Here is a 17,425-nt window from a genome sequence, read left to right on the forward strand (position 1 = left end):
CAAGCACCTTCCCTGGCTGACTCATCTCAGCAGCCAAGTTATATTCTTGATACAAGTTCTTCATCTTCTTCCATGTGGATTCATGGTTTGGTTTTGTTAGGTAGAACCGTTGCCTTTTACCAAGGAGGGTTTCGTTGCTGCTGGCATCTGAAAAGGCCACGTGAACGAAGACGGATGAGCAGGAACCTGAAGAGAATTTAGAGAGGTGGAACGCAGAGTATAAAATGTGCCGCGGAAAGCTAGCACCCTTGTTAGTCTGCAGTGCTTGCTGTATTTATAGAAAGGAAGTTGGAAGGAAGTCTGGGGCCAGTTCATACAGGCTTTGGCAGACCTGACCATACCTATCTTCTGAGTTTCATCTTGAATATAGACAAGTACTAATGATGTTTGGAAGTGATATTGCTGTTATGGAGTACGGCTGATGTTAGTTTGGTCTGGGTGTGTAGCCCAGGCTGGCCTTGAACTTTCCGACATCCTCCTGCCTCTGCCTCCGGAGTGCTTAGCACAGTGGAACTCTATAAGTTCGAGGCCAGCCTGGTCTACAAAGTGAGTCCAGGACAGCTAAGGCTACACAGAGAAACCCTGTTTCGAAAAAACCAAAAAGATAAAAAATATAGGTGTGCATCACCATGCCTGGTCAGTGTTACCTTCTTAAAGTTCATAACATAAACAATGTAATTCTTATCTTTCTTTTTTGTAAATAGAAAACCAGTAACAATGTTAGGATAAGTGTGATCAATAACCCCAGCCAAGAGATAAGCTACTCAAACACTCCAATCTTCAGAGCGATCTGGGCAGCTCTCCAAACACAGACCTCCAACTCTGCTAAGAACTTCGTCACTAAAATGGCCAAAGAGGAGACGGCAGAGGCCCTGGCCACAGGCATGGACATCGGGGAATTCGCTGTCGGGGTAAGGCTCACAGGTGCCGAGGCTAGCCTGGCCACTCATGTTTCTCCCCTAGGCTGAGATGTCCTGTTCTTAATTGGGTTTGCGATTACTTCTGAGTCTCAGGATATGTTTTTTTTGAGTTAGAGTCTTTTTTTTTTTTGGTAGACCAGGCTGTCCTTGAACTCACAGTGATTTTGCCTGCCTCTGCCTCCCAAGTGTTGGGATTAAAAGCTTGCGCCACCACTGCCTGGCTTTGCGTTAGAGTCTAACAAGAGATAATTCTGTTATATTACATTTTACTTTTAAACATGCTTTGGTTTCAGGATGCCCAGTTTACAAGTTTGTGCCACTTTGTATAATCTTTAAAAGACAGTATTTGTTTTATTGATAAAGTAAAAAGCAGATCTAAGATGTTTATGAGGTAGACAATCAGCTGTTCTTTTTTTCACTGAAAGCCTCTGGTTAGTCATTGATTTAATGTTACTAATTTTTTTCCCAATGTCTTGTAATTCTTAAATTTCTGATTAAAAAAATTGTCTTTTGATTAAAATCATGAGTATATTGCTGGGCATTGGTGGCACACACCTTTAATCCTAGCACTCGGGAGACAGAGGCAGGTGAATTTCTGTTAGTTCAAGCCCAGCCTGGTCTACAGATCGAGTTCCAGGACAGCCAGGGCTATATAGAGAAACCCTGTCTCAAAAAACAAAAGCAAAAGCAAAAAACAAACAAAAAATCATGAATATTTTGAGGTTCAGTTAGAGGAAATGGCTGTCATTGAAGTTAACAGATTAAAAAATGCAAAAAGGGGGCTGGAGAGACGGCTCAGAGGTTAAAAGCACTGACTGCTCTTCCAGAGGTCCTGAGTTCAATTCCTAGCAACCACATGGTGGCTCACAACCATCTATAATGAGATCTGATGCCATCTTCTGGCCTGCAGGTGCACATGCAGGCAAAGCACTGTAAATAAATCTTTAAAAATAAAATAAAATAAAAATAAAAATGAAATGCAAAAAGAAGTGACTGAGAATAGACCTCCAGCTAAACAAATCAATAGAAAAAATAGGAAAAAGGAACAAGCAGTTTATGAGGAGGGAAGAAAGAAGAGAAAATGAAGAATTAATTATGAAATTTAGTTATTACTTTTCACAAAAGCACTTGATTGTTTTCTCGTTATTACTCATTTGTGTGGTTTGCTTAATAACAGTGACTTTCCTTAAAAATGATTACTTCCTAGGGCATGGATGTCAGTCTTTTTAAAGAGGTCTTTGAGTCTTCCAGAATGGATTTCATTTTGTCTCATGCCCTGTACTGCAGGGATGTTCTGAAGCTGAAGAAGGGACAGCGGGTGGTGATCAGCAATGGAAGGGTGAGTTCTTGCTGGGCTGTGGGCCTCTAGGGCTCTCCAGCCCACTTGCTCCTTGAGACTTCTGTGGTCTGCCATAGAGCCGCCCCCTGTTGGCTGAGGAGAAGCCTTGTGACGCTGTACCTGCCTCAGTTCAAGTGCAGGTGCCGAGAGTTCTGTCCTGTCAGTCCAAGAGTGTGCTTCAGGGTATATTCCAAGGAGTGGGATAGCTGGGTCTTGAGGAAGCCCTGTTCCCAGTTTTCTGAGATAGCACCAGATAGATTTCCAAAGTGGTTGTACAAGTTTGCATTCCCACCAGCAATGAAGGAGTGTTCCTCTTTCTCCACGTCCTATTGGGACTCTAGGTGAGAGAAGCATAGGAGAATGGGGAAATAGAAGGATCCAGAGGGTCCTAGAAACCTACAAGAAGAACACTATGACAGGCGGATCTGGGCCCAGGGGTTTTGCTCAAACTATGGCACCAACCAAGGACAATATGTGCAGTAAACATCCAGCTCAGATCTAGCCAATCAACAAGACATCCTCCACAGTTGAGTGGAGAGTGGGGACTGACTGACTTTCACACGAACTCTGGTGGCCCATATTTGACTCATCTCCTTGATGGTGAGGCCCGGTGGCACTAAGAGGAAAGGATAACAGGCTATCAAGAAGAGACTTGATATCCTATGATCGTGTAGAGGAGGAGGAGGTCCCCCTCAGTCACCCACATAGAAGAGGGGAATAGGGTGAAAGCGGGAGGGAGGGAGCAATGGGAGGATACAAGAGATGATATCAATTGAGATGTAATATGAATAAATTAATAAAAAAAGAAAAAGAAAAAGAGTGTGCTTCAGATGCTGCCCCAAGGGGTGCTTCCTGTTGTTTTGATTGTGTCCTGACCCTGGGAGGTGGTGAGTGTGGGCCTGCCAGAACAGAAGTCCATACAGCTGCTCACAAAGTAGGCCTTACTGCTGTTTGCTGAGAACTAGTGCAAATGGCACTGCTATTTATGTCAGTCTGCTTAGGAAGTTAATGTGAAACACACACGTCTCTGCTATCTGAGCAGTTAATAGATAAACATTAACTGCATTTCCTTAGGCTTTATGTTTTTTATTTGATTTACTTTACCTAGGACGTTCGTTAGGGCAGAAGTAGTAAGGTGCTTGGTGTGTCAGCTCCCAGGGTCAGCAGAGACTTCTCAGGAGCTGACAACCACTGCTACAGCTCTGCCCTCTTCTTCCTTATCTCACAGATCATTGGGCCGCTGGAGGACAGTGAGCTCTTTAATCAGGACGATTTCCACCTTCTAGAAAATATCATCTTGAAAACATCGGGACAGAAAATAAAATCTCATATCCAACAACTTCAAGTAGAAGAAGATGTGTAAGTTTTGATAATTTGTAAGTAGGTGCTTGATAATAAGTGATAAAACTGGTTTTCCAATTAGAAGTTAGTTCATGTCACAGAGTTTTTATTAATTTTTTTCTCATTGGTCAAAGTGAGGAATGTGAATGTATACACACACACACACACACACACACACACACACACACGTGTATATATATTATCTCCATATCTAAGTCAGTGGGTTTATTTACATTTTGAATTTGGAAAAGTTCAAGCAGAAGCAGAGGGCTGGGTCTGCTTCTTACCGGATGTGTGTGTACAGACTGCCCAGTGGTTCTTGGTCCTTAGTTTCATTGTGTTCGGGGGAGGAAATGCATGGCAGTGGCTCTTTCCTGTCTACTTGTATGGAATATGAAGTTGTTTCTCTCGCAGACGAATGATGAGTTAGATGTTGCTGGTTTATGATTTTAATTATTTTTGTAATTTTATTAACTAATGCCTTTTAGTATGTTTTACTTCCAAGAATTAAATTGTTTGAATGTGTCATGTATTTGCTATGTAATGACAGCCCACAGTTATGTGCAGTCCTTTCTGTGTAAGATGTCACACGAGTGTGTACTTGAGGATATATTTGTTTACTATTCTAAGGACCTGATATGCCAACTCCCACAGTAGCTGCACCACCTGACATTCCTACCAACATTGCTCCTGGCTTCAGTTTCTCTGTAGTCTCACCAACACTTACTGTTTTTTTTTTTTTTAAAGCAGTAGCCATCCTCTGGGGTGTGGACGGGGTATCTCCTGTTCAGTGGTACCATTGAGTTGCTGTCTCGTGCATACTGTTGGCCATTGTGTGTCTTTGGGGAATGTCTGTGCTAGTTTTCATTTTGTATTAGGTTATCTGGGTTTTTTGTTTAATTGTGGGCTCTCCTTATATTCTGGATCCTTATCAGATCCATGACTTGAGATACTATTTTCCCTGTTCCCTTAGCTGCCCTTTGCCCTTTGAATAGTGGCATTTTATTCATAGTTGGATGATATAAAGAAATTAAAGTGTTCCCTTTGTCTTCATTCTTTTCATGTACGACATCACACTGCATCTTTTATTAACGCGTTGTTTCTGATAGCTGTCAAGGTAGCTGTTATGCCACGTGAAATGGACGGTTTTGCTGTTGTGTGGTGGTGCTGTGGGTAGTGGAACCTGGAGCCTCTACTGCTAGGATAGTTTCCTATGGCTGAGCTGCTTCCCCAGTCCGAGAACAGTCCTTTTCGTCTGACTCGGTGCTGAGGCCAAGATAAAGTGCTTCCCTCTTCCCTCAGTGGCTCTGGAGTGGCGCTCCTCGGCCTGCCTGTGAAACTCTTCCCTGCTGCCGCGCATGCTCGGCACCTCCAGGGCCTCGGTGTTTTGGAGCAGCCCCTCATTACGGTCGTAGCCTTCGGAAGCCTGACTGTGGACTCTCAGATCCTGGTGCGTTGCGATGTGTAGGGAGTTGCTTGTTGTGTAGTGTGCCACAGGAACTCACAGCTGACCCTGGGGAGTTAAACAGATGGTTAGTGATGGCATAGTGTGGTTCAAAGATGTGCAGCCTTGGTGATAGTTGAGGTCTAGCACCATTGTTCTTTGGATGGCTTACCAGAGGTGCTGTATCCGAGTCTAGCTTCTTTAGGCTCATGCCTACATAGTTCAAGATCATTGTTGGATATAAATCATCATACAAGGGCTCGGGAGGCCTGTGAGATGGCTCAGTGAGTACATGTACCTGCTGCCAAACCCCTGGGCCCACGTGGTGGAAAGAGAGATGCACTTCCTGAGCTGCTCTTTTACCTCCACTCATGTGAGGGCACACGTGGAGAAATGTAATAAAAGATTTGTAAATAGAGGGGAGTAGGTAAAGCAGGACGTTTTATGTCTGTTAACACATTGAAAACCTGAGAGGCACCAAAATGGATTGATGTTGCCCTCAGGGGTGAAACAGCACTTGTTCTTGCGTTACTTTGATCAGGGTGAGCCCAGGTTTGAATTCGCCATCTTTTCTCTCTCTCCATCTCTGTAGTGTGTGGCTACTTACTGGCTCCCCTGTAGTCTGTCTGGTGTGTGTGCATGTGTCTGCTCTCTGTCTGTCTCTTTGTCTACCTTGCCCTCACAAAGGCCTTTACTCTGTGTTTATTAAGCAACATAGAAAGCATTGCATGGGAAAGAATGAAAGATTCTTTACAGAAATCTTCAGCAGAGTTTTACAAGGGAAGACATAACTGTTCTGACCCAGAATAGAAAACTACACGCAGGTGTTATCAATTGATGGCCACGTGGTGCTTCCTACATTTACGGCGGCGGGTGTTTGTAGTATAAGCTTGCTGTTTCAGAAAATGGTTACCATAACACACACACACACACACACGCGCGCGCGCGCGCCCCAACCTTTGGCTCAAAGGCATGGAAGAATAAAGCTATCTATTAGCTGGTTGTAGAAGCTGATTGCCTCTGGGATCCAAGGCAAGTAAGGTTACATTGTTCCCTTAAAGACAGGTTAAACTAAAGGGCTGAGTGTACCATAGGACAACAGGTTAAGCACCTAGTTTTAGGTCACCTCAGGCGTATTATTAACTTTGCTGTGAGGTTTGCCAAAAGTTCAGTCTTGGAGGTTAAGAGATGTTTTCATAAAAATATATTACTACAGTTTTTGTCCTTCCCTATAAGCCCGGAAATATCAGGTGAACACTCATAAACACTAGATAGCCACTGTATCAACCACAGTGGCAGATCATTTCTAAAATTCACACTGCAATGCTGATTCTAACACTGAAGTCAGAACCAACATACATGTTGAATAGCTGGGTAGCTTAATTAATGCAACAGTCCTAAAAAGTAATAGCATTATTTATACCAGGCCCTGAGCTGGGAGCCAGCATGGTAAACCAGTGCACTTCTGCGGCAGCCATGCAGAGTACGCAGTACCTGTCCTTCATGTGAGGGAAAGAGCGGCATCCCAGAGATGATCCAGCTACTCACAAAATCTTTGGCACTGAGTTCATGCTTCTTTTAACCATTTTGTTGGCGTTAATTTTGTGTTTCGGCTGATGCTCTTCAGCAGTCATTAGAAAACCTGCAGATAAAGTGGTGCTAAGATTTCATAACTCCATCTTTTAGGGCGAGTGACTTGGTGATGAAGGTGGATGCGCTCCTGTCGGCGCAGCCCAAAGGAGAGGCACGGATCGACTACCAGTTCTTCGAAGACAAGCACAGGTATAGAGTCAGTGCTGGACTTAGGTGCATCCATGAACAGACTCTTAGGCTTTCCTTTTGTTTCTCCATATAGGGTCCTCTATGCATTGTTAGAGACGAGAAGCTCAGCGTGCAACTTTCTTTGTATGTTAGTGTGCACATATAACTTGAAGTTCATGAAAGTTGGTATTTCTAATAAACTGGATGTAATTCTGAGTGCAGCCTTTTAATGAAAATAGCATTTAACAAAATAGACCAGCTATAATTTCCAGATAATTCAGGAGTAACTAGTTTGCTCAAATACTAAAGTACTTCTCTCTTGTTGTTTATTATTTAAAAACTATTGTTTCCAAAGAAAAATGTATTTAGGATATGACGATGTCTCCGCCTTTTTATTCTTCAGTTTTTTGTTTTCAAGTTTTGAACATGGATGAAGTTGCAAGACTTGCAAAGAATAACCGTGTGTCTGTAACTATATTCACCATTACCGGTGTGCCTCCTGCCTGTCGCCTACACATGTCTGTAGCCCAGATTTACCAGTTAGTGGTGTGTCACATTCAATATTTCCTATCTGTGTACCCAATGTGCATGTGTGTACTACATCTGTTGATCTGTATGTTTGTCACACATGTGTATTCACATCTTTTTTTCTAGCATTTGAAAATTCATTGCTGACATGAGAGAAAATGTCTCAAATGTTCAGCAAGTGGAGACTTGGTCCATATACTGGGACCATAGCTGAGAAATGTGACCTTCATCCAGTGATACTAATACAGATAGATCTCTGTTTAGATTTCTCTGATGTCCCAGACCACAAATAGAAGTTATTCATATATCTTGAATCTCCTTTCATCTAAGAGATTCCTCTGTGCCTGTCCCCCTCCCTGCTGCCGTGATCTTTTAAAGAGCCCAGGCAGATTGTCTTTGGAATACTATAGTATGGGTTATTTCCCTAAGACTGGACCAGTTTGTTTTTCTGGAAAACCCAAAACACTTGCTCTGGCTCCTTGTGTAAGATCTTTACTTCTGTTATTTTAACTATATCTGTGGATATGTCCACATGTGTGCAGGTGCCTGTGGAGGCCACAGGCTGTTGGATCCCCTGCAGCTGCAGTTATAGGTGGTTGTGAGATGCCTGGTGTAGGGGCTGGGAACTGAACTCACGCCCTCTGCAAAAGCAGTATGCACTCTTGGCTGCCAAGCCATCTTTCCAAGCCTGCATCTCCTCACTTATTGATGTCTTGCTGTCTCTTTCCTTTCCACCCACCCTCCTCTCTAATCTAGGGCCTGTCCATGCTGGGCAGTCACTCTGCCACTGAGACACATCTTCAGCCTTCTCGTTGCTTATGTGACTAGTAGGCAGAGGGCTCTGTGGCCCAGAATAACCCTTGTGGTAGTTCGCTACCAACACTGCTAGTCACGCGCTGCTCTGCTCTTTCTAGCACTGCACTCTGTAAGAGGTAGCTAGTTATCTAGCTGGCAGCATAGAGACAGTGATTGACCTGCTGCCTTTCTAGCCAAGACAGCAGGCCCTCAGCGAGGACTGAGCCCTCCCCAGAAAGTATGAGCTCTGTGAGTTTTACATAATAAAATTGCCCTAGGTACAGTTCTGTTACGATACAGTAGAAATTCTTACAGGTGTTGTAATAGCCAAGTATTTGATACATGTGAATCAAAATTCCTCATTTCTATTTTTTTAAAGGTTTTATCTATTCAGGTCATCATGGATTTCTTTGTTTCTGGTTTTTTAATATGCTGAAAGTTGCTTTCCTCAAATAGATTGCATTAAATTATTACATAAAAATAGTTATCATTTCTGCTGCAGATAAAATGACTATGCCACCTGTTCTATGTGCCTGTAGTCACCTAGACCAGCCAGCAGCAGGGTGTTGTCTGAGAACCACCTGAATTCTCTTTGGCCCTAGAGCAGACCTATAGCATCAGGATCTGCCTTAGCAAGTCCCTGGTGGTTCCTGTGAACATGGCTAGGGAGAGCACAGTGTTCTGGGACATTTATTTTATTCATCCAATGGGAATGTATGATCTTCTGTTACTGACGTTTGGCTTCATTCTGGGGCTTTCTCTTACCAGTACAAGTACATGGTGGTGGTGGTTTATACTATGCCATTCTCACGTGACTTATTTCCTTGCATCTTCTTGTCCCTTGTTATAGAATATAAGAAATAGTACTTTAATATTTTTTGCGTAAGGGTGTTTTGCCTGTATATACCCATACACCCATGTGCAGTGTCCTTGGAGAACAGAAAAGCGCATTGGATCCTCTAGAACTGGAGTTAGGGATGGTTGTGAGCACCCATGGGGGCTATTTTGGAGGGTTTTGGTTAGAAACAGGGTTTCTCTGTATGGCTGTCCTGGAACCCACTTTATAGACCAGTCTGGCCTAGAACTCATAGATCCACCTGCCTCTGCCTCCTAAGCACTAGGATTAGAGGCGTGCGCCACTGCCGCCCTTCTTAGGGGTGATTTTTTGAAAATAGCTGCAGTAGAAGTACAGCTATTTTGTATTGCAATAATTGGTGGTGGACTGAATTCAGTCATTAGTGTTAGAAGTTGCAGGTAGCTGCTGTGACAGTCACAAGCTGTACCAACATGGTGGCTGTTTCCAAAGCACCTAGCATTTGAAATAACCACTGCACCAGGGTGACACTCTAGCCACACGCTTGGCTGGCTGCACCCTACTTTGTGTTGCCCTTTTACCATGGGGCCAAGTGCTCTAGCTCTGTAAAATTTTCATCAGATCAAACAAAGCAATAAATGATTCTGGACAAGGGGGTGAAGTGTTTCGATCCTTTGAGAGCTGCTGCTTTTCTTCTCTTTGCCTTTTCAACTGTAAGAGCTCTCACTGGGCGCACGCTGCAATGCTAGTGGTGCTGAGCATGGGTGGTCTCTTCCAGACTTACCTCAGAACGTAGACTGGAGGGGCTTCGGCATGGTGGGGCTCCACCAATCGCAAGGCTCACTCAGCTGTAGTTCCTTGTGCTAATGAGCAGTTCTCTTGCTGGGGCACTACTGTGATTTTTTTTCTTAGTGTGATAGATGCTCCTGCTCCTCTTATGTCACCCGAGCCACTGATTCAGAGAGAGGCACTGTCCCAGAATGCTTTACAGGAGTAAACACATGCTGATCCTCCCTTGTTAAGGACAGGTGAAGCATCCTGGCTTCACAAGCCAGGCACAGCAAGCCTGTCTCAAGAAATCAAAAATAAGTAAAGTAAAAAGGAATCAGATGAGCAGGTTGACTTGGTAGATGAAGTGCTTGATGTGTAAGCCTGGTAACTTAAATCCTATCCCTGGAACCAATGTCAAGATGGAGGAAAGAACTGACTCTACCAAGTTGTCCAAAGGATCTGCACAAGTATGCCATGCTACATGCACACTGGCTTATACTTGTCCCCATAACAATAATAAATAAAGTTCAGACGAGTAATACCTGAATTCTCTCAGTGATAAGGCGGAGTTTGTTGTCCCTTTCTCGTCCATGCGGCTTGTTTTAGGTGTTGAGGAAATTGAATTGACAGTACATGCTGGCCCACCAATACTGTAGCCTCATGCTCAGCTCTTTGACTCTAAAGGAATGTGGGTATGGGAAAAGCTGGATGCACACATGTTTATAGGTCAACACCATCTAAATATCTAGCAACAAAAATAATTTCAGTATATAATTTGGTGAGCATAAACTATTTCCAATTCAGGATACAGGGTGTGTAGGAGCATGTGAAAATGTTTATATTGAAACAGTCAGGGAGGGGCATCTTATTTACTTATTTTGTATGTATGGTAGTGACAAGGACATGTGTAAATGATGCACATGTGGAGGCCAGCGGACAACTTGTGGGAACTGGTCCTCCTACCATGTGGGTGCCATCAGGCTCTGTGGCAAAGCTCCTTATCCTCTGAGACATCTTGCTGGCCCAAGTAATTGTTTTTAAGACCAATATTCCATATTTACAACTATGCAGCATCTAGAAAGGATCATACAGACAAAAGTGCCGTTATTGTAAAGTGAGGTTTCTGAGATACTTTCTTTTTCTGTTTTACAAGTTTCCTAGAGTAATAAGTTTGGTTAATTGATAGTTGATTGATTGCAGTACTCAGCATTCTACCACTGAGCTACACCCTACACCCATTTTTTTAAAGATTTATTTATTTATTATTAATATTTATACAGTGTTCTGCCTGAATGTACACCTGCAGCCCAGAATAGGGCATTAGATCACATTATAGGTGGTTGCGAGCCACCATGTGGTTGCTGGGGATTGAACTCAGGACCTCTGGAAGAGTAGTCAGTGCCCTTAATCTCTGAGCCATCTCTCCAGCCCTCCCGTTGTTTGTTAATTTAATGGTTGCTTTTCTTCTCCCATACTTTTCCTGCCTGGAAGTAAAACTTGGCATAATGTTCAGTAAATGTCAGAAGTAAATAGCCAATATATTTAGTAGCTGGGCTTTGTGGTGCAAGCCTGTACTAAGTGTTTGGGAGGCTGAGGCAAGAGGATTACAAGTTCAAGGCTAGCCTGGGCAACTTTAGTAAGACCATCACAAATAAAAAGTAAACTAGGACTCGGGGTGTGTCTTAGTGGTAAGGCTCTTGCCTTGGAGAGGAATGAAAAGAAAGCAAAAACAAAAATCCAAAAGCCTTAGCAGTTTTGTTTAAGTGCAGTTCCAATCTAGCTTTCCTGATTTCACACAGATTTTCAGTCCCTCTTGTCCAGTATTTCACAGCTTAAGCTCTAGCTTAGTCTCAGTTGCTCACCATTTTAGCTTGTTGCCTCTGATCTGCTTATTGTTTGAAGTGCTAAGAAGGCTAACTTGTTTATGCTCTGTACTGGTGGTGTCCTGCACCACCAATCTAACAGTTTCCTGTTTGCGCCATGCCAATGTTTTGTTCTTTTGATTTTTTTTCAGTGCAATTAAACTGAAGCCCAATGAAGGGGAGACCTACTATGATGTGGTGGCTATTGTGGACCCTGTCACAAGAGAAGCACAGAGGCTCGCCCCCTTGCTCTTGGTAGGGCTGCTGTGGAGGCGGCTCTCATCTTTAACCGAAGCAGTCATAGGCCCATGGTTTTCTGGGCAGTTCCTTTGTCCCTTAGACATTTTCTAGAGGAGTTGGACAATGACATTTTCATAAAGGTTGATAAAGGCTTCGTCATGGATTGTAGGAAGCTATACTTTTATGTATGTTTAAAAAGTAACTAGCATAGTCCCTAACATTTCATTTAGAGAGAGAGAGAGAGAGTATGTGTGTGTGTGTGTGTGTGTGCGCGCGCGCGCTAGGCCTGAACTTGGAGCCTTATACATGTTATGTGGGTGCTCTATCAAACGAGGTATATCTCTAGCCCTTGGGATTTTTTTAGGATAGTATGATTATTTACTCTTCTCTGTAGATGTTAATTCCTATTTTTTCTCATACCTTTTTTTTTTTCCTGGTTTTTCAAGACAAAGTTTCTCTGTGTTATCTTGGCTGTCCTGAACTCACGTTATAGACCAGGCTGGCCTCTAGCTCACATTGATCTGCCTGTCTCTGCCTCCTGAGTGCTGGGATTGCAGGTGTGCGCCACCATGCCCAGCTTCTTTTTCATGCTTTTTAATGTGAACTGAAGCAGTGAGTGGCTGTTTTTTCCTTTGTAGCTAAATATTCATCATTTACCTGCTGCTTCCTTACAGCTGAGTGCTAAACTTTGTGTGAGGAGCAATAGCCTTTTTTAAAACCATACATGTATTCATTCATTCATTCATTCTGTCTGTCTGTCTGTCTGAGCACACGTCACAGTACATGGGTAGCGATCAGAGGGCATCTTGCAGGTCAGTCCGTGCCTTCACCATTGGGTCTTGGGTTGGAAGACTTGGCAACAAACACTCCCTGCTGAGCCATTTCATTACCTTCCCTGCCCCTTTTTGAACCATGCCTTAAGCATGTGTGGTGCTGTCTACATTGGAGCTCTGATTTCCAAAACGCCTCCAACAGAGACGTAATGGCAGGTGTTAGCTTTGAATTTCTTCTTGAGATGTTAAGAAAACACCTTGTTTTCTACTAATTATGAAATAATACATTTCTGAAGAGAAAACCTAAATATTTGTCTTCTGGTTTGCTTTTCTAGGTTTTGACTCAGCTGATAAACATGAATCTAAGAGTCTTTATGAATTGCCAATCTAAACTTTCGGACATGCCTTTGAAAAGGTAAAATCCCATATAAGGAACGTTGCTTTAAAGTGGTACCAAATCTAAAAGTTAGTACTAGGTGGAAAGAATCAGGTATGTTGATAGTGGATGCTGTGTGTGAAAGGACATCTACCGACTGCTCAGTTATGTCACCATTTTTACTCTGGCAGTCACTCTGACAACATAATGCAGGCTTGGAAGCATTCACATGGCTTCTGTGCAAGCTACTTGCACATTTACTTCTCTCTTTAAAGAATGGTCGCCATTCATTCTCATGTGCAGAAGCTCCTGTCCTCATTCTCATGCGTCCTGGGGAAGGGACAGACTTGGCTTGGGATGGCAGTAGTAGTTTAGCACATGCTCTGGCTGTGGGCAGTGTCTTCCTTGATGCGAGCAGAGTTCTATAGTTAGATTTTGAGGGGGAGCATGTTTTGAGACAGGATTTATCTGTACAGCCCTGGCTGTCCTGGAACTTGCTCTGTAGACCAGGTTGGCCTCGAACTCACAGAGATCCACCTTCCTCTACTGGAATTAAAGATGTGCACCACCATGCCCAGCTCTAGTTAGGCTCTTAATGGATCCCAGCAGCTTTGCAAAGGATGGAAGGAGTTCCAGCTTCCCCTATTAGCCTTCTATTAAGAGGTTTAAGAGGATGTGGTGGCGCACGCCTTTAATATTAGCACTCGAGGGGCAGAGGCAGGCGGATTGCTATAAGTTTGAGGCCAGCCTGGTCTACAAAGCGAGTCCAGGACAGCCTAGATAACATAGAAAAACCCTGTTTTGAAAAACAAACAAACAAAACAAAAAAGAGAAAGGTTTAATTATTACATATAATGTTTTCAGTGCTGCCATGAGAACACAAACACCATGTAGGGCTCAGATTTTAAGACAGAGGGTTCTCCTCAAAGAGGGTAGTGCTCAGGAAAGTGGTTGTGACCCCAACAGCCACAAGTATGAGGTGGTGTCACCTGCATTCTTCCCTTTCTCCCCTCTCTTGGCTCTACAGCAGCCCTGGGAGGCATCACTAGACCAGAATATGGTTTGTTCACTCATGTCCTGGTCTGCAAGAATATGGTCCAAACCAAGATTTTTGATTACCCGTTGGGCGCTTGTGATTGTGATTGCATCAAGAAAGCCTAACACTTCTGTTTTCATTTCAGCTTTTACCGTTATGTCTTAGAACCAGAGATTTCTTTCACTGCAGACAACAGCTTTGCTAAGGGACCAATAGCAAAGTTTCTGGATATGCCACAGTCTCCGCTATTTACCTTGAATTTGAACACACCTGAGAGCTGGATGGTGGAATCTGTCAGAACACCATATGATCTTGATAATATTTATCTAGAAGAGGTAAGAATATAATTGTTTCTGAATATTGAACCATGCATAAAATCCATTTATTATTCAGTCGGTGGTGATTTCCTGAACTGCACGGTGGACTCATTGCTCATATCAGTGTCCTGTTCTTACAGCAGCAGCTTTGTGCAGATGCCCTTCATGCTCAGTAAGGCTTGTTACTTAGCAGTTTTGATATGTGCATAGCCTGGTGCTGCTGTCTTTGCACTCTTTTTGCGATCTCAGTTCAGTTGACTTTCGTTGCCCTTAGAACCAGCTCCATGTCATTATTGCTTACTTTTCTTGTTGCAGCATCCAAATGGTTGACAGAAAGATTGACATGGACTCATTTTGTGGTAGGGAAGACGTGGCAGTGGAAGTGGCTTGGTCTTCTGTGGCACCAGCCTGGAAGCAGAGAAAGAATTCAGATAGTTTTCTCCTCTTTCCTCCTGAATTGAGCCTCTCTTGAAAGGCCCTCACACGTGCCCAGAGGTGTGCCTCAAATATAGTCCAGTTGTCAGCAAGGGTTAATCACCACAGTGGCCGTCACCACAGTTCTCCTGTGCTCTCTCCCTGGCCCAGTGGCAGTTAGTAGTGCAGTTTCTGTCTCTGAGAGTGCTCAGAATATGACATTGTGTCTGAGTCCCTATTTAACAAGTGCTCTTTCATGACTTTTTTCACCTGATAAATGGTTTTCCAAGGTTCATGTATGTGATGATACTTATTAGTTCTTTATTTTGATTGCCAGATAATATTTCACTATATGGACATAGTGTACTTTGTGTGTGTTGATGCCCAGATGAACACCGGGTGGCTCTGTAGCTGGCTCTTAGGAGAATGCTGCTGTGGAAGTGTACAAGCCACACCCACCCATTACCATAGGATGAGAATCCTTTTTCTTTATTTAGGGCCTTTCAGAACAGTGTGTGAATCTTATCCTCCCACTGTATTTTTGGAATGGTTTTATTTTGTTATTTCTTTCTCTAGTCAAGATCTTGTAATCATAGTCATTAGACACTATCTCAATCAAGATGCAGAACATTTATCCCCAGAATTCTTCTGCGATCCTTTTGTAGATTACCTCCCACCCCCACCACAATGAGTGATCTACTCTCTGGAATTGTGGTTTTTGCCTTTTCTTGAGTTTTTTAAAGTCACAAAGCATGATTTGTTAAATTTATTATCCATCTATCTATCTAATCAATCTATCTATCATCTATCTATGTATCTATCTATCTATCTATCTCTCTATCTACCTATCTATCTATCTATCTATCTTGGTGGCGGTGGGGAGTGCCATGGTATGCAAATGAGAGTCAGCGAGCAGCTGTGGATCTCAGGTCTCCTTCCACCATGTAGAGTCAGGGATCAAGGTCAAGTCATGAGCCTTAGCGGTGGCAAGTGCTTTTATCCTCCTGGCTGTCTCCCTGACCCCTGTGATCGCTTTGAGTATGCACGTGTAGTATTCAGGTGGCTTAATCCTGACTTTGCAGGTGGACAGTGTGGTGGCCGCTGAGTATGAACTGGAATACCTGTTACTGGAAGGTCATTGTTACGACATCACCACAGGCCAGCCCCCTCGGGGACTGCAGTTCACTTTAGGAACATCCACCAACCCAACAATTGTGGACACGATTGTGATGGCCAACCTGGTAAGTGACGAGTTTATCAGATGGTAAAACCGCAGTTGTGGTAGCTTAGGTCTATGATTCATGACAAAACAGTCAGCATTCCGAACCATGGAGTGAAATAAGAATTAACAATAGACTAAATGTAGTCAATGCAGAAGTTATTGTTTGGTTAAGCTTGGAGATTTTATTTATATGCCAGTTAAACAGCAAAACACGACAGCGCGCTGCTGGCCCTTTTTTCAATGGAAGTTCCCAGGCATTTTCGTCATCTCCTCACTGAGGCACAACAGGCAGGCTTCCCAGATTCACTGCTTCGTTCTTCTAGGGCTCTTTGTTTCTTAGCTTGTTAGTTGATAGTTTTTTGGTTTGTTTTGCTTTGCTTTTCTCTGATTTGTTAACTGTCTTTTAAATTTTTTAAAATTACCATGGCAACAAGATCTTGGGTTCAATACTCAGTACAACCAAAAAAGAAAAAAAGAAAGGAAGGAAGGAGGGAGGGAAGGAGGAAGGAAGGAAAGGTAGACAGATAGGTTGGCCTGCACACATACTTGATCTGACATTTCAAAAGAAAAAGTAAGTATCGCCAGAAACGTTTTAAATTTTAAAGAGAACTGAAATTTTACTTTCTTTGTGTCCTAGGGATATTTTCAGCTCAAAGCCAACCCTGGAGCCTGGATTCTGAGACTAAGGAAGGGGCGCTCTGATGATATTTATAGAATCTACAGGTAGGGGGCAGCGCTGCAGCTTCATTGTAAAGGACTCAGCTTTAACTACATGGTACCTGGCCTTGCCCCAGGCGTTGTGCACTGCAGTCATATGTGTAATAAAGCCATGCCTTCCAGTACAGGAAACGTGGAAGAAGTCTTAGAGATGAGCTGGATAACAAGGGGTAGAAAGGCTGACTCTAGTGAGGTTTGTTCTCCGTTGGCTTTCCTGTGCCAACGCTGTATCAGAATGAAGTTGTTCTTCCCTGTGTTGCAGACAATAGGCTTTGTCCACTTGATGATATCTGACTTTTGGATGTTAAGTGGGCTTGGCCCTTTTTAGTACATTGATGGGAAGGTATAGCTCTTGACTTCGAGTGATTTACAGAGCATGGGAGCTTTGTCTGTCATCTGACTGACCTCTGACTGTCAGTCCTGGTCCTTGGGCTGGTGTGGTATAGATACACTCCTAAAACACATTGTCAGTGACAGGAAATGTCTTAAAGTTCACTGTATCTCTTAGTTACAAATCAAACCCTAAAATACCACTTTAAAAGTTGTGGTCTCTATCCTCTTTAACAGAGTTTAAGTTAGTCCTTGGTTCTGTGACTGCTTAGGGAATGGTTTCATTGGTGTTTATGTGAACTCTAATGGTGTGTGTGTTTGCTTTGGCTTCATGGCATCTTAGCTGACGTGGAGAAGCTGTATGGAGTAGCGGTTTTGATGCAGAATTCTACTCTCTGGTCCAGTCTTAAACTGGGCTCAAGTGA

At 43.2% G+C, this 17,425-nt stretch overlaps 1 protein-coding gene across 2 annotated transcripts in view; it reads left to right on the forward strand.

Moving 5' to 3' along the window:
- Nucleotides 1-17,425, forward strand: part of UGGT1 (UDP-glucose glycoprotein glucosyltransferase 1) — a 107,595-nt gene that overhangs the window by 62,986 nt on the left and 27,184 nt on the right. For both annotated transcript variants that reach the window (XM_084752399.1, XM_084752400.1), the window contains 9 exons: nucleotides 705-911; nucleotides 2,128-2,259; nucleotides 3,488-3,618; nucleotides 6,731-6,826; nucleotides 11,728-11,830; nucleotides 12,924-13,003; nucleotides 14,146-14,335; nucleotides 15,814-15,972; nucleotides 16,591-16,676. In XM_084752399.1, coding sequence (XP_084608525.1) covers nucleotides 705-911; nucleotides 2,128-2,259; nucleotides 3,488-3,618; nucleotides 6,731-6,826; nucleotides 11,728-11,830; nucleotides 12,924-13,003; nucleotides 14,146-14,335; nucleotides 15,814-15,972; nucleotides 16,591-16,676 — 1,184 coding nt within the window. The remainder of the gene's footprint in view (nucleotides 1-704; nucleotides 912-2,127; nucleotides 2,260-3,487; nucleotides 3,619-6,730; nucleotides 6,827-11,727; nucleotides 11,831-12,923; nucleotides 13,004-14,145; nucleotides 14,336-15,813; nucleotides 15,973-16,590; nucleotides 16,677-17,425) is intronic.

Source organism: Acomys minous, assembly GCF_964271855.1.
Source record: "Acomys minous genome assembly, chromosome: 13".
In the NCBI taxonomy this organism is placed as follows: domain Eukaryota; kingdom Metazoa; phylum Chordata; class Mammalia; order Rodentia; family Muridae; genus Acomys; species Acomys minous.